The sequence below is a fragment of the Rhinatrema bivittatum genome, chromosome 7, assembly GCF_901001135.1.
Source record: "Rhinatrema bivittatum chromosome 7, aRhiBiv1.1, whole genome shotgun sequence".
Classification (NCBI taxonomy): domain Eukaryota; kingdom Metazoa; phylum Chordata; class Amphibia; order Gymnophiona; family Rhinatrematidae; genus Rhinatrema; species Rhinatrema bivittatum.
Window position 1 is genome coordinate 162316786 of NC_042621.1, and position 15850 is coordinate 162332635.

The 15850-nt window shown below is 43.0% G+C and overlaps 1 protein-coding gene across 2 annotated transcripts in view; it reads right to left on the bottom strand.

Annotated features, from left to right (window-relative positions):
- TSPAN14 (tetraspanin 14) overlaps positions 1 to 15850 on the bottom strand; it is a 132792-nt gene that overhangs the window by 26959 nt on the left and 89983 nt on the right. For both annotated transcript variants that reach the window (XM_029609457.1, XM_029609456.1), the window contains exon 3: positions 8026 to 8076. In XM_029609457.1, coding sequence (XP_029465317.1) covers positions 8026 to 8076 — 51 coding nt within the window. The remainder of the gene's footprint in view (positions 1 to 8025; positions 8077 to 15850) is intronic.

Genomic DNA, 15850 nt, shown 5'->3' on the forward strand with positions numbered 1-15850 from the left:
CTGCTGGACTCTCACCCTATGAAACCTCATATTCAGGCCGTATTGAAATAGTCTTTCCATGAGCTGAGAGCTGCACACAGGTTGAAATGTACTCCTGCCAATTATATTCACAGCAGTTCAGTCCGCAGCGTTGAGTGCTATAGACTATTGCAAAGTGCTATATGTTGATGCACCAAAAATAAAATCCACCTGCATGCCCTTCCAATGTTACAAAATGCCACTGCATGATTAATTACGAGCAGTGTATTTAGGGGGATCACATCACACCGCAGGTGGCCGAGCTACGCTGGTTACCTGAGGCTCAGGAAGTTCATGTCAAATTGGTTGTTTATAAAGCACTAAAGCGGGGAGGGTCCTTGGTATTTTAAAATATCTTTTGAAGCCATCTTGTTCCCCCACTGCAATCTGCATATAAGAATTTACTGACTGCAAATTAGACCTCCCTGAAAGATGGAGCAATCTACCCAGCAGTGGGCACTTTCTGTTTCAGGTCTGCCTTCACGGAACACAATTCCAGTAGTAATTTGTGATATCTCCAACTTTCGCATGTACAGAAAACAGATAAAAGCATTTTATATTTTGAAAGCATCTGGTGGTGAACTGTATGCTTGCTTAAGATGAATCAGTGATACGATAGTTGGTGCCACAAGTTTTGTTTTGGGGGTCCCCCCCGACGTATTCTGTGCATGCTGAGGTCAATATTCAAAAACCATCCATTTAGAAGGATAACTCACAAGCTATCTATCTGGGACATCCAACCACTTATCCGGCTAAATTATAGCTGGTTAAGTCATCATAAGCTAAATTATAGCTGGATAGGTCATCATCTGGCTCTAAATTTAGCTGGATAAAAAGAGACATTCCAGGGATGTTTCTGGGAGAACTTTAGTTATCTGGCTAGCTAAGCCAAATTTCAGTTATATCCAGCTAAGTCCTAGATTCATTAAGCTACAATTTTTTACTGCACGAGTGCCCAATATCATGTTGGGGGGAGGGCAGTCCTGAACTATTGTGCCCTTCCCCCGACAAAATATAGCGGTGATATCGCCACACTCTTGTCTCACAGAAAAAGTCCTCGAGAGAAAAGAACAGATGAGAGCCACAGTGCCAGCCCCCAAAACAAGGGGTCGCTAGCACTTTAAAGGGCCAGATGGCCAGACATGACACCCCCTCCAAAATGAAAATCCACCGGGTGCCTTACTAGACCGCCCCCCACCTTTGCCCATTCTGGGGCTGCCACTCGAGGCAGCTGCACCAAAAATAAGTTTAAAAATAGATAAAAACCACCACAGAGCAATGTCCCACTCCTCTGCTCAAATGCCTCCCCATTAAATCCAAGCCCCCCACCCCAGTCCAATACAAGATCCCACTATTTTAATGAAATCCTCCAACTCTCTTTCCATTTAAAAAGAAACTCAGTAGGGACCCCCCCAGTGGAGGGCCCGGAGCTCCCCTAGCCCCGGTCAGCAACATTTTCCAAAATGGCGCCACCTGGCCTTTGACTCTAGAGCATTTAGGCTCACTGAAGTGTAAACTGTGGCTTAACTTATGCTTCCAGCACAGTTTCTGCCGTAAGCTGCAATGGAAGTGTGGAGAGCATCAAACTACTCACCTCGCTCCTAGCAGGATTTTGTAAGCGACGGTGGGGAGTAGAGAGTGGAAGAGGGTCCAGGTAATGGTTGCAGGCTCAGTATTAATGCTCAAGGGGTGGATGCAGGCAAGGTACAGAGTGAGAGAATTTCCTTAAAAAAGGAACAGGTGAATGGGGGGACGGGGGAAGGAGTCTGATCTGCGGACCCCAGAACATACATACTTTACAGTTAAGGAAGACATAGGTGGAGGGTGCACAGTCTGACAGGGCCATGAGAAAATCTGGTGGGAAGCAGGGATAAGATTGGCTACAGGCCCCTTTACTTCCTGTTTTGTTTTGTGTTTTTTATGTCAAAGTGCTATTTACCCAGATATCCGAATAAGTAGCAAGTTATCCAGTCTCACAAGGCTGGGACAACTTAAAAACTTATAATGGCCATATTCAAACATAGCCGGTTAGCTTTTAAATTATCTGGCTACATGCAGCCGGATAACTTAAGTATATTCAGCAGGACGTTTCTCCCTCTCAATATAAGGGGCAATTTATCCAATTAACTTTGGCCAGATAACTTGTCCACTAACCGGTCTACTGAATATGACCCCTGTTATGTCTGACTAGTATTCTGTGTGAACAAATGTGTTCTGTTCTGAACTATGTGTCGGGATAGGGAGGACTATAAAAGTTTTTAAATGAAGGGCAGAATTTTAAAAGTGTTGCTCACACTAAAAGGCTCATGCACGTGAATACGTGGGCTGTGTGTGAGCAGCGCAGATTTTAAAAGCTGCTAATTACATATGGGGGGGGGGGGCATGGCATTCCAGGGCAGGGCCAACAGTTGCGCGCATAAAACCGTATTTTAAAACCAGCCGGTACAGCGCATGGTGGCCTGTTAGCCACGTATATTTACTGCTACTCCCAATGAGGTGTAAGTCTACAAAATCTCCATTTAGTGCCAGGATCGACTGGGTGAGGGTTCCAGATTAATAGAGGGGGAAGTGCAAGATGAAGAACCAGAGAGATCCAAATGACATCGAGATGGACTGGGCAAACAGGTGGAGTAACGGGTAAAACTGGGAATGGCTTTCACGTGAGCGCGTTTTAAAAACTGCTTCCGTGCGCACTTTAAAGCCGACAATTCTCAAGGACGAGACGTGCTTGTCGAGTAACCACTTCAAATTAGGAGCACAAATACACGTGGTAGGCGTATTTGAAGTAATGCGTGTGTAAATGCGCGCATGATTTACAATTCCAGCATATGATCCCTCACGCGCCCCTACGAGCATATGGGCGCCAGCACGCTTATTTTAAAATTAGCTTGAAAATGGAGTTGGCTGCTGGATCCGATGCACTTTTTTTTTTTTTTTTTTTTAAATTTCTTGTAAATTACCACTGGGGATCACCCTTCTCCTTGTTTCTCAGATGTATCCTCGCATGCCTCAAGCACTTGTTTTTCTCTCCTGATCCTCTGATCTTCCAACTGACCACTGCCAACTGTTCACCAAGCTGCTCGTTCTCGCGCAACACTGGATTTAAACCATTCAGTGACGTTTACAGTAACTCTTTCTCTGCCCTCGGTTTCTACAAGAGCTATCTTCAGATCTCCCCAGAGACCTTAATGAAAAACACTGCAGGATTCTCAAGCATGAACCGATAGATTTAAAGTCCTAAAAAAAGATAATTCTGATAACAAAGGATGTATGGTTATGCTAAGCCCCACCAAAAGCAGAATAAAATATTAACCAGAAAAAAAAAAAAAAAGTGTTCAGCATCTGAACACCTGCAGCCTGGAGAGGAACTGTGTATCATGGCAGGAAGCTGACATTGCCAATGGCTGCTCTCTTCTTCCATTAACGGTTTGCCAATATGTATGTGCCTTGCTCTGGCAAGGCATGGTTGCCTCCAAAAAAATACTCAGCCAATGGCAGAAAAGCACCGATTACAATTTATACCCTGAATGTTTTTAGCAAAACTAAAAAACAGCAGTGTTTGGAAGGACAGTGCCTCCAGCAAGCGAACGGCACTGTCAATGACAAAGCCGGGTCATGATGAACGGCAGACAGGGGCACTCTGGACCTGCGGCACTAATAAAGCCAAAGGATCACGGTGTTTGCTGGCGTATCCCGGCGCATGAGGCGGGGCAGCGCCTCTGAAATAAAAGAATGCAACAGATACCACTTTGGACTGCATTTACTCCGAGCTCTTTCCTCATGGAATCAATGCCTTTCAATCACCTCTGAAAGCACCATAACCACTTCAGTCCCAGCTGGATACTATGTGACAGCTTTTTAAAATTAACGCACCGCACCTGCCTGCAGCAGCAAACTACAGAAGCATTTCAAGTAAAAGAAAATGCACTCCAAATCTTCAGCAGCAGGGGAAGAAAAGAAAAAAAAAAAAGTAACCTTTGTGGACAAAGAACCCATTCTTCAAAGAATAGAAGACTGTTTGGCAAATGCTTCACACAGCAATCGTTTGTCTAGTTTAGTGCAGTCTCTCATTTAAGATCGAGGCAAATCTGTTTATAAGAGCATTCTGTAAGTTGGAATATATTTTTGCATATTTCCTACACTGCTCAACAACTGTCATACTAAAATCACAAGGAAGGATAAAGCAAACCCCAACCCGGCTTCTTCCACATGTGTGGACATATGAAACTAGTTCTTGAGAATTATAAATGTCGCTCAGTACCCTCAGCAGATCTAAAGTTATCAGAGCATCTTCTGCTGAGAATAAAAGGAAACTGCTCTGGAGACCACTCTGAGCCCACAAGGAAAACCACTTCAGAACTGCAGAAGCGTGGGTTAAGCAGCCAATGTTGCTGCTGGGCTGTGACCATGGACTTGGAGATCCATCAGCAACCTCCCCTGAAAAGCGCAGGTGTGAGTCCCAGCCCCAGCCGCACAGCCCAACAGATCATCTCTGTCGCGTCTCCAGATAATGCTTTAGGACTGTGGCATGGCCTCAAGCTGGAAAGACTGGCCTAGAAAACATTTTAGCAGGCAAAATAAATCCATGTAAAGAGAGAGTGTGATGAGAAAGAAAATAATCTGCCCCCTCTGTGTTCTTTGAGGGCTGGACGCCTCCTGAAAGCACCAGACATGGGATTATGTTCGCTGTGCTCTTAAAGACACTGCCACTCCCCATCCCCCCTCCCCCCAAAAAAGAAATACATGCAGCAGAGGGAAAAAGATGAATATAGCGAGACACGGAAAAAAAAACATAAGGATAGGCAAAGAAAAAAAAACGATTCAACCATTAGACAATAAAAGAGCAGAACTGGGCTGAAATGCTACACTAACCTATCAACACTGTACAAGACTCAGCTCCATTTTTTGTTTTAAGCTGGGAAACAAGGAAATATTCTGAAATACTAAAGTGAGACCACAAAGAAACAGGAGTGTATAGTGTAGTGGTGATGCAATGGGAGCATATAATGGTTTCTATCCTATGGACATAAAAAAAGACCCGTTTATGGTCCCCTCTCGGTTTCCGGATTTATTTCACATCCTGTACACTCTGCCCCCTGCGGGACTGCAGCAGGGAGCTGCTCAGAGCACAAGAAGGGAAACGCCTGGCACCAAATTAAAAATAGTTCTAAAGAGAAAATATCATCCTGCAGAAAGTAATTTTCCTTCCTATATGCTAATAGTGCAGTAAGAATGTACCTTCCATTTAAGGGTTTTGGGGAAAACCATACACCTTCAAACAATTTAAGCTGAAATGCAATCCATATTCATATAAATAACTTGAAGTACCTCGTCCTTGGTGCTTTCTTGCCTCCTTTTAGGCTTAAGTGCTGGGCTCCCTTTGTTTTTGTACAAAGCTATTTCCTCCCATTTGTATATTTCTGGCCAATAAAAAGGTTCAGGGTTGCAATTGTCTCCACCACAAACACAGTTACTTGGCTCTTTGTAGGCTATGGCAATCTATTATCCGTTATCATGAAGCTGCCACAGTACTTGAGATTCTGAGGCTGCACAGATCTCTCGGATGTACCTGTCTGAAGGCTGCATGCTGAAGCCAAGATCTGTGCAGTTTCCAAAGCTCAATAAAAAGGTATCACAGCCTACTAAGCCTCCACTAGGCAATAAAACGATACTGGTCCCTTTGTCATAGAGCTCTGAGTCCTGATGTTAGGCCTCCTGCGCGACGGTCACTGTTCAGCTAGAACAGCTTCTCAATACGAAGGTAATGACGCATTATCAGGTACAATTTCTGTCCGGGTAACTCCCTTGCTGCGCTGGGCTTCTTTGATTACAGGTGAGGATAAAATGCAGCTCCAGAAAGCTGCTGTGCTCTCATACTACAACAAAGGGTTTGATTCACCCACAATCTCTGTGTACTCTGGAAGGAGAGTAGTGAAAAAACCTGGCCAGCAACTACCACCAAAAATAGCTGGGGTAGGAGGAAGGGGGCGATTTTATTTCTTTTAGCTATGAAAGATTCAGAAACGTTGCCGCAAAAGGATGCTCCATTAAACACCCTCCGCTCACTCTGCATACCAACCTATCCCAAAACAAGCTATTCACCCAAATATATATCTGCCCCTTACATTTGCTTCTGGTCCCAACATATTTACTCCTGCTCCAGGCTGGTGCATGTCTAGAGTGGAGCACTGCCCCAATCACGCAGCTCCCATTACTCCCTAGTGCATTTAAAGCATGCTTCTGCTAGGTAAAAAGAAAAAAGAAAAACAGGAACGGTCTCTGCAATAAATCCTCCTTTATGCTTCAGATAATCCATTCCTCTCCCCAAAATTTAATAACCCATGCCTGCTTTTAAACTGCAACTAAAAATCTCCCATACAAAACTCACAGTTATAGGACCAGTGGCTTTTCCCATCGATGATCATCCTCCCCCCCCCCCCCCCTGTCATTTAAAAAGCAAACACTCTGGACTTCCCTAATATATATATTATGAGGTTGATATTGAAAGGCATTTACTTATCTGGGTAACTTGAGTTACCCAGATAAGTAATACTGACTTTTGAATTATTGCCGTTACTTATCCAGATAAAATTTGCACGGATAAGCGTGTGGCATTTCGGTCAAGCAGCGATCTGTCTTTAAAAAATTAATAAATTAAAAGGGGGGGGGGGGGTGGCAGTCAAGAGGGCCTGGAAGACCCAATCCTCCACCCAAGTGCAGCAATCGTCAGCCCGATTCCCTCCCACCAAAACACTGCAGGCCTATAGGCCTTGAAAAGCCTTCCCTTCCCCTCGTGGTGATGAACCCACCCCTAACCATCCTGTCCTACAAAGAATCCCCCAAACCTTTTACTGCAAATGGAACAATCATTTGGATCCCTGAGCATCCGGCATTTCTCTCACAAGCAGGATAACTCTCAAATAACTCCATATATATATACACGAATTTCGGCTGCATGGAGATCTACTACAGTATTTTATAACTGCGCCTATTAGGTAAATGCAAATTATAAAATATGCCTTTGTCTACCCCCTATATAACCCACATATGTTTGGTTATGAGCAAAGAGCTGCAATGCATGGAAAGTATATACTTTTTCTACCTACTTTATAAACATATGCAAGTATTTTTTACACACACACAAAGAAATAATAGAATCTGCTCAGATGGAACCTCGTTTACGAGTGGAAGTCTTAGTTTAAAGCATGTGCACATAACTGAAATCCCCAGTTTGCCGATACCTCCACCAGTTCACCCAGTCCTTCACAAGGTCATTGAGCCCTTCCCAGTTCTTCAGCCTGAACTGCCCCAGGACTCCCATCCACTTAATAGCAGACAACAGGCACGTCTGATATCAATTGCACAAGGTAATTAGCATGTACAAAACTGCACAGAGAAGTTGCCTGATGTGCCCATGGGAGTGTACCTCTGGATGCTGCTCTGAAACGCCCCTAAATCATCACCTCTTGTTTGCACAGGTAGATGTGTGCACAAATCAAAACTACATGCGGACATTGGATAGAAATAAATCAGTGGGTATGCAAGTATAAGCTATTTAGGCAGGTATATGCTAATTTTAGGTCTGGAACATCATTAAAAATTCACCCCTGTGCATGTTATGGCTTGAATAGTTTTCTAAAATATCGTGTCTGTGGAGAAAGCACTACTTTGTTTACCAAGTCCCTATGAAAATTAGCCTCTAAATATCCATCCAATAAAAGTTTTAATGCATTTCTTTTTTGGTAAAACCACGGTTGCAGATACAGAGGGTAGCAATGTTGCACTAACTCTTCCTTTTGTCCAATGGACGTCCCCCAGTTTCCTTTCTTTCTGGCTAAAATATAAACATTGAGCTAGTGATGATGGCTGCCCGCTGTTGTATCTGGTGGTGGACAGAAAAAATACCCCCCCACCCCAAAAAAAAAATGTATAAAACTTATATAACATCTAATAAACTCAATATTGTGCTTTAATGGACTGTTCTGAATTTTTGTGTTGTATTCTTACCTTTTCACTCCATGCCCAAAACCCAACTCCGAGGAGAACAACTCCAGACAACTGGAAAGGACAGAAGCAGAAAATACATTAAGAGAAAGCTTTTTTAAACTAATAACATTCACCAATTTTATTTTTTTAAACAGTTTAACAATTAAAAAACAAAAGCATATGGTACTTTCCAAAACACTAAACCACAGTTAAGAATCCTAAAAGCAAGATATTATTTATAAAAGACTCCTGACAGACAGTGAACTTTTTTGAATCAAACAATAGTCTGCAGAGGACTGCAGTATAATTTCCCACCGATTACACAGCAACCTACCACAAAATATGAATGCAATGTGCCCATTGCATGGACGATGCTCAGCGGGAGAGGTTTAAACTGAAAAAGTACAAAGATACTTCATGCCTAACACCAAAATAAGGAAATACCACTCTGAAAGGAAAAAGTATTTGGGGTTAAAAGATTAACGAAGAAGCCCGCCGCTCTTTTCAGGGAGTGCCTTGCAAATGTATTCATGGTAATCTCTAAGATGTATTTTATATTTATAGTGGGTTGTGCTATGCTCAGATAAATTTGATACAGTCCATTTTTTCTCCTCATAGAGGGGCTAAATTTACAACAACCTGCACAAATTTGCCCCACTTCTCTTTGAAAATCACCTCATGAGAAGTACCCGCACATAGGTACACCTGCTACTTTATGGGGGGGAGGGGGGGGAGAGTTTTGGGGGAAAGTATCTGGGTAAAGGCAAACCCGGCCCAGACTCCGCCCGCAGCATTCTTCTCCCTGATGCACTTAAAGTTCCGTGCATACACAGCGTGTGAAATTTTACGTGCATATTGACCAGGCAATTTTCAAAAAGGGCCCTTTCTGTGATAAGGCACGGTTTTACTCACAAAAGTCAATCTGAAAACTAACCTTGCGGGGGGGGGGGGGGGGGGGGGGAGGGATATTAAGCTCTGCACAGACTGTTCAATGTAAGCACTCACAGACTTTATCCTAAATTTTAAAAAACCAGGCTTATGCGTTTTAAGGCCACTTTCCAAATTCCTGGCTTGTGCCGGTGTGAGCGTGACCAAATGCAAAGGCAGTTACACCTGCTCCAGAGCAGGTGCAAATATATACATAGAAAGTTATGAATATTCTTTCAAAATTATGTGTATAAATGCTTTCTCTGCCATCAAGTCCACCTCCCAGATTGCCTACCGTGAGGGTAAGAAAAGGTAGGTGCATAATTTGAGTTATTCATGTACTTTTCCCCACACAAAACCCCTGATGATTTTCAAAAGTCATTTTTTGCGCACAAATCAGGATTTATGCATGCAAAGCCTTGTGAATGTTACCCCCACAGTGTATACTGTCTCTGGAGCTGTTGTTGGTCTCTTTTCCCTTCTGCTAATAAAATATTACACAGCTGAGGTGCTCCAATGTACAGGGAGAGGGTGTTGGAAGTCTACTGAAAAGCAGTTTTATGGTGATTTCATACACCTCCTGCTAAGCAACCCTCAAAGACAATATCTGGAGTCTGCCATTCCTATGTATATTTACAGCATATTGTTCGGTCAGCCTAAATGAGAACTTTCAAAGAGGAAGCACATTTCATGTGACTGCTAAGCATCTCTCAGCAAGGGCCGGAAACTGTGGCTGAATGACTTCTAATAAAAAGGTTACAACTCGCTGCCAGTAAGTTTGATTTAAAAAAAAAAAATAAAAAAAAAAGGTTAAACAACATCAGGACCAAAATTTCCTCATTTCTCTTCAGACCTCCATTATTGACCTGTTTGCCAACTATTCCCATCCTCCTCATGGCAAAAGTGGTATCAAAAAGCTTCAGACCTCCAAGCTTGTCCTTATTGCAAGTGTTCTTCATAAGCTTTCAAACCCCATCTATCTCATCAGTAGCTGAATTACTCCATTAGAACTATGACGTTTGTGCCAACTCAGATAGCTCATGACCAGCGCTGCATGGAGTTGCCCAGTGATTACAGCAGCGGGCTGAGCACCTGAGAATCCAGGGTTCAAATCCAGTTTCTTCCACCAATACTCCTTGAGACCTTGGGTAAGCCGCTTCACCCTCTACTGTCTCAGGTACCAAGAGAATGCAAAGCCTTTTGGAGCAAGGAACCTACCTAACTATACCTGATGTGCAACTCGCCTTGAGTACAAGTGCAGAGAGAAGAGTAATTGAATGCAAAATGCAATCTTTACTGATGACCTACATTTGATTCCTGGACTGAGTCAGCGTCCAATGTCCCCTGAGGGGGACGGCAGCCTCAGCCATCCCTCAACAGCAATGTCTAGCGGCCAGGCTCAGAGACAGCGATTACACGACCCCTGGGCAAGGCAACTAGTCTAAAGTGAGGGCTAGGTAAACAGAATGGGAATAAAATAACCTGGGTAGCTGCAAATGAAGGCTTATGCTGCCAGATACCAGCCCTGGTTAAAACTGAGCTGAAGTATAAAGGAATAGGACGAACCCTAATCCCCTCCCTTCAAAAAAAAAAAAAAAAAGTTCAGACATTTCATCCTTGCCTTCTAGAAACTGCGCCCCCCCCCAAAAAAAAAAAATCACACCTCATTTTATCAGCAAAGCAGAACAGATGAATCATCAATAAATGAGTTCTGCAAATCTCAATCTAGTCCAGATCCCCTGTTTGAACCAAATGCTTAGCTCTGCTCTTCTTACGCTCTGTCACTGCTCTGTATACTACTTCTGGAGCAAACACATTTTGCCTTTTTATTCCTACATGTGATAGCATGCCACTGCCCAGTTCTCCATCTCGCTGAAATATTACCTCACAAAAGAACTATTTAATAAGACATATTCCAAAGAAAAAGGTGAAAAAAAAGTTAAAATAGACAGCAGAAAATAATGAACCTAAGTAATTACACCAAGAAGAGTTTTCCTACAGCAGCTGATCTCAGCCTGGTCCTCAGGGACTACCTGGCCAGTCTGGTTTGTAGGATACGCAATGAATATGCATGACTTATTGTTACTAACAATGGGAACGGTGCATGAAAACCTCTCAAGGCCACAGTTGCGTGCAAATGTTTAGGCACCCCTAGTCAAATTCTATGTTTCGATGTATCTTCACGTGAACAGAAGCTAATACAACCTCTACGTGGCAGAAAGTTAGAGACTGAAGATAATAAAATAGCAAATATGCTATGTTTAAAAGTTCAGATACCCTTTAAGTCAATACTTTGTAGCCAGTTAAGAGTCTTTCTGTTCTTGCATTTGGAATTTTTTTCCCACTCTTCTAGCTCAGAAATATCCTTAGGTCTCCTTGCATGAGATCTCCCTACAGATTTTCAATAATATTCAAGACAGAGGACTGAAAGGCCATTCCCAAAACCTTTGTATTTCCTTCATGGTTGTTTTCGAGATGTTTTGGCTCACTGTCTTGCTAATATATGCAACCTCTTTCCCGCTTCAAATTTCTTCACAGACTATGAGCTTTGTTATTAACTTCTAGAATACGCAGATTTTTAGCTGAACCCATTCTTCCATTCTTTCTTCCACTTGCACAATATTTCTTGGGCCACTGGCTGCCAAACTAGAACAAGGGGAAAAGCTGACAGTCACTTAGCAGTGCATGGATCGGAGGAATGTATATCTTTGAATAAAACTAATGAAACAGCAGAGTTCGGGGATTCCAACAGAGAGGTTCCAATAAAAGCAAAGCTAGTCCATGTGCCTATATGTAGAAAGTCACCCGAGCTAAAGATTTCCCAATTATCCCTATCAACTGAAAAGCAGGTTGTTAATACAAACAAAAAACACACTTTGAAATGTCTGTGTGTCAGTGCCAGATGTCTAAAGAGTAGAGATGTGAATCGTGTGATCGATAGTCTTACCGATCGATTTCGGCTGGGAGGGGGAGGGAATCGGATCGTCGCCGTTTGGGTTTTTAAAATATCGTGAAAATCGAAAACCGGCACACTAAAACATCCCTAAAACCCACCCCGACCCTTTAAAATAAATCCCCCACCCTCCCGAACCCCCCCAAAATGCCTTAAATTACCTGGGGTCCAGAGGAAGGGTCCCGCTGTGATCTTCCACTCTCTGACCTCCGGTGCTTGTAGAAATGGCGCCGGCGCTACCTTTGGTTTTTCCGTATGAAAAATGGCGCCGGCCATACGCTGTATGGCCGGCGCCATTTTCCGTACAGAAAAACGATTCGCGGCAGGAGATCGCTCCCGGACCCCCGCTGGACCCCCAGGGACTTTTGGCCAGCTTGGGGGGGCCTCCTGACCCCCACAAGAGTTGCCAAAAGTCCAGCGGGGGTCCGGAACGACCTCCTGCAGTCGAATCGTGTTGTCTACGGCCGGCGCCATTTTGCGCAAAATTAACGCCTACCTTTGGGTAGGCGCTAATTTCTGAAAGTAAAATGTGCAGCTTGGCTGCACATTTTACTTACTGAATCGCGCGGGAATATTTAATAGGGCCATCAACATGCATTTGCATGTTGCGGGCGCTATTAGTTCCGGGGGGGGTTGGCCGCGCGTTTTCGACGCGCTTTTACCCCTTACTGAATAAGGGGTAAAGCTAGCGCGTCAAAAACACACGTCCAAACACGGGTTAACAGTGCACTCCGCTGGAGCGCACTGTACTATATCGGCCCGTTTGAGAGGGTCATGTTTTTTAAAGAGACTTTCAATTTTTCAACTTTTTGTCAGGAAGCCTGGATAATCTAGCTTGTGTCTAACTCAATTCCTAGGAAGACTATTTTTTGGGCTGGTCCTTCTGTCTTGCCTTGTGTCAGCAGAATTCCGAACGTTCTGGCGATCTTTTGGAAGTTCTCCAGCAGAGTTCTGCATTCCTGCATGTCCTTGCCTATGAAGAGAAAGTCATCCAGGTAGTGAACTAATCGTTTTGATCCAGATGTCTGCTCCACTACCCAGTGTATGAAGGAGCCGAAATTCTCAAAATAGGAACAGGAAATGGAACATCCCATCGGAATGCATTTATTGAAATAGTATTCGTCTCGGAATCTGAAACCTAGCAGGTGGAATGAAGTAGGATGCACCAGTAGCAGTCTGAATGCGGACTCGATGTCTGATTTTGCTAGGCAGGCCTCTGACTGTCCAAGTCTTGGAGGGTTCCTTATCGCATGATCTACAGAGGCATATCTGACTGCACATAAGTGTGGGTCAATCATGTCGTTGATCGAGCTGCCTTCAGAGTTTAACAGATTGTGTATTCATCAGTATTTACCTGGCTCTTTTTTTTGGTATCACAAAGAGAGAGGGATATTATTAAATTGCTGAATGGGGGGGGGGCTCTGTCGACCGCTGCCCAACACATATTGTGCCTGCCCACGGTCAGTCGTCCGTTTTCGCTCAGAGACTTATATTATCCGAAAGAGTAAATAACAGATTCACATCTACCTGTTCTAGACCTCTCATGATTTTAAACACCTCTATCGTATCCCCCTTCAGCCATCTCTTCTGCAAGCTGAACAGCCCTAACCTCTGTAGCCTTTCCTCATAGGGGAGCTGTTTCATCCCCTTTATCATTTTGGTCGCCCTTCTCTGTACCTTCATCAGTGCAACTATATGATTGCTCTGAAGATGATAGCTATATATATATAGCCTTCCCCTGCTCTGAAAGAGTGAATCATCTTCATTTTCAAATGCTCAGACAGCTGCTGCATAAAAGAGCCCATGGTTATTGACAGAACAATCATAACCTGAAAGGTTAGTAAAGTCAAAAGTATCTGTTCAACTATGGAATTGTCTTCACCTAAGTCTGAGCTTCTCAATACATCGGGGCACATTTTCGAGTCTGTTTTTTCCTCATGGTTCACCGAACCAAATTTTACAACGTCACATATATTCATGTGAATGCTAGGAAATGTACTTTTAACTAAATTGAACAGCACTTCCTTCCCTCCCCAAGGGCCAACCACATAACATCACTCTTTTTTTTTCTAAACCCAAGCCCTCTCAAGATCCAATCCCAATCTCCTTCTCCCCAACACCAAGTGCTCTCCTTTAAAGATTGGTTTGCTGTGTGCAAAAGGTTTTGGTTACATTATCCTGTGAACACTACTTTTTTTGATGCAAAAAAACCTATTACTTTTATGCTCACAGCAATCCTATCCTCAAAGGGAAAATGGCCAAGTCCACCCCTTGCTTAAAATAATCACCTAATATCTACTAACAGCAGTGAAAATATTCATAATATTAAAATCATACTAATAAAAAAAAAAAAATGTTAAAACAGCCAACAAACATCCAATAATTAAAAAAAAAACAAAAAACTTTGTCATAAATGTCATAAAACACCGACAAAATATTTCAAAACAGCTGAAACATCAAAGACCACTTAATAATTAAAATAAGGATTTTTAAAATTCCTGTTCTCCATTCCTAGGATGTTTTGATTTCCGGTTACCCTGAGATTGTCGTGGATTGGGAGAGAGAGGGCCACACCAACTTTCCTTCTCTCTCTCTCTCACACACACAATAACATTCATTCTCTCACACACTCCCTCTCTCAGACATGTGTGTGTGTGTGTGCGCCTGTGACAGCATGTATGTGACACACAGGCTTTCCCAGCCTTGCACGCTCACACAGGCACACACACAAGCAGTCTCCCAATCTCTCTCTCAGAGGCACATACACAAGCAGGCTCCCAATCCTTCTCTCTCACACACATGCTCTCTCTCCTCTATATGTTCTTGCATGCTCTCTCTCTCTCTCTCTCCCTCCCTGGGATGTGCAGGCTGCAGCAGACACCTTCTCGGACCCATGCAGCATCACTCACATGTACATACATACAAGCTCTCACATATGCTATTGCTCACAAACACACCTCTTGCACCTGTACTACACATATACAACCTCTCGCATATGCTATTACTCACATTCACTCACACAAGCTTTCACACACTCTTTCTCCCCCTTGAATGTGCATTTTGTAGGCGGCAGCAGTCTCTTCTCTTAGGCCCTGCCACAGTCATCTCTCTTCTACCATGTGGCTCGACCTTCTCTTTGGCCACGCAGCCTGGGCCCAATTGCGGCAACATTTTCTCTTTGGCTATGAGTGCAGATGCGACTGGGCCATTCAGCAGCCTTCTTTCTTAGGTCTGTGCCCAGCTGGGATTGAAAAAACATAGTGGGGCCGCTGAGACTCAGGACATGGACCCCATGTGCCTGGTGCTAACGACACCCCTGCTGCAGTGCAACACTATGGTGGAAAAAGAAGAAAGAAGGCACAGCATGCATCTTTCTGTGGCAAACTGGTTGAGAAGCTCTGACATGTCAATTTAATGGATCCATCAACATTTCGGTCCTTATTAACATCATTTTTTAAAAAGTAGTACTGAATCAACTGGCAGGATGTCCAAACGCTCACAATGCTTATTCAATGTTTTATTAATTTTCAATTTATTAAAATCAGTAAAGAGTAATTTTGCATTAAAAATTGCAAAAAGATGTCATGTTTAACTTTGGACTATGTAGAGGCTGTGTCAGCTTCTATTCATTTACAGAATCAATGAACAATAAACTTGACCAATTGTACCTAAACATTTACATACAACTATATAGATTCCTGAAAAATAGACTAGCTAGGTGGTCTTCGAGGATCAAAGTTTAATAATTAGAGTTTAATAATAAAGTTTAATAATTAGAGGATCATCCGTTTAATAAAGTGCCTCATTTTAATTATTACTGTTTTTTACTAAATTGTCTCATCACGAACAAATGCATCTTCTCATGTATTTCCCGTAATGTATAATTTCTACCTACGTTTCCTCTCATTATACACCCTATTCCCCAATCATTATGTAAGTCACCATGTACAATGTAAATTACCTAGA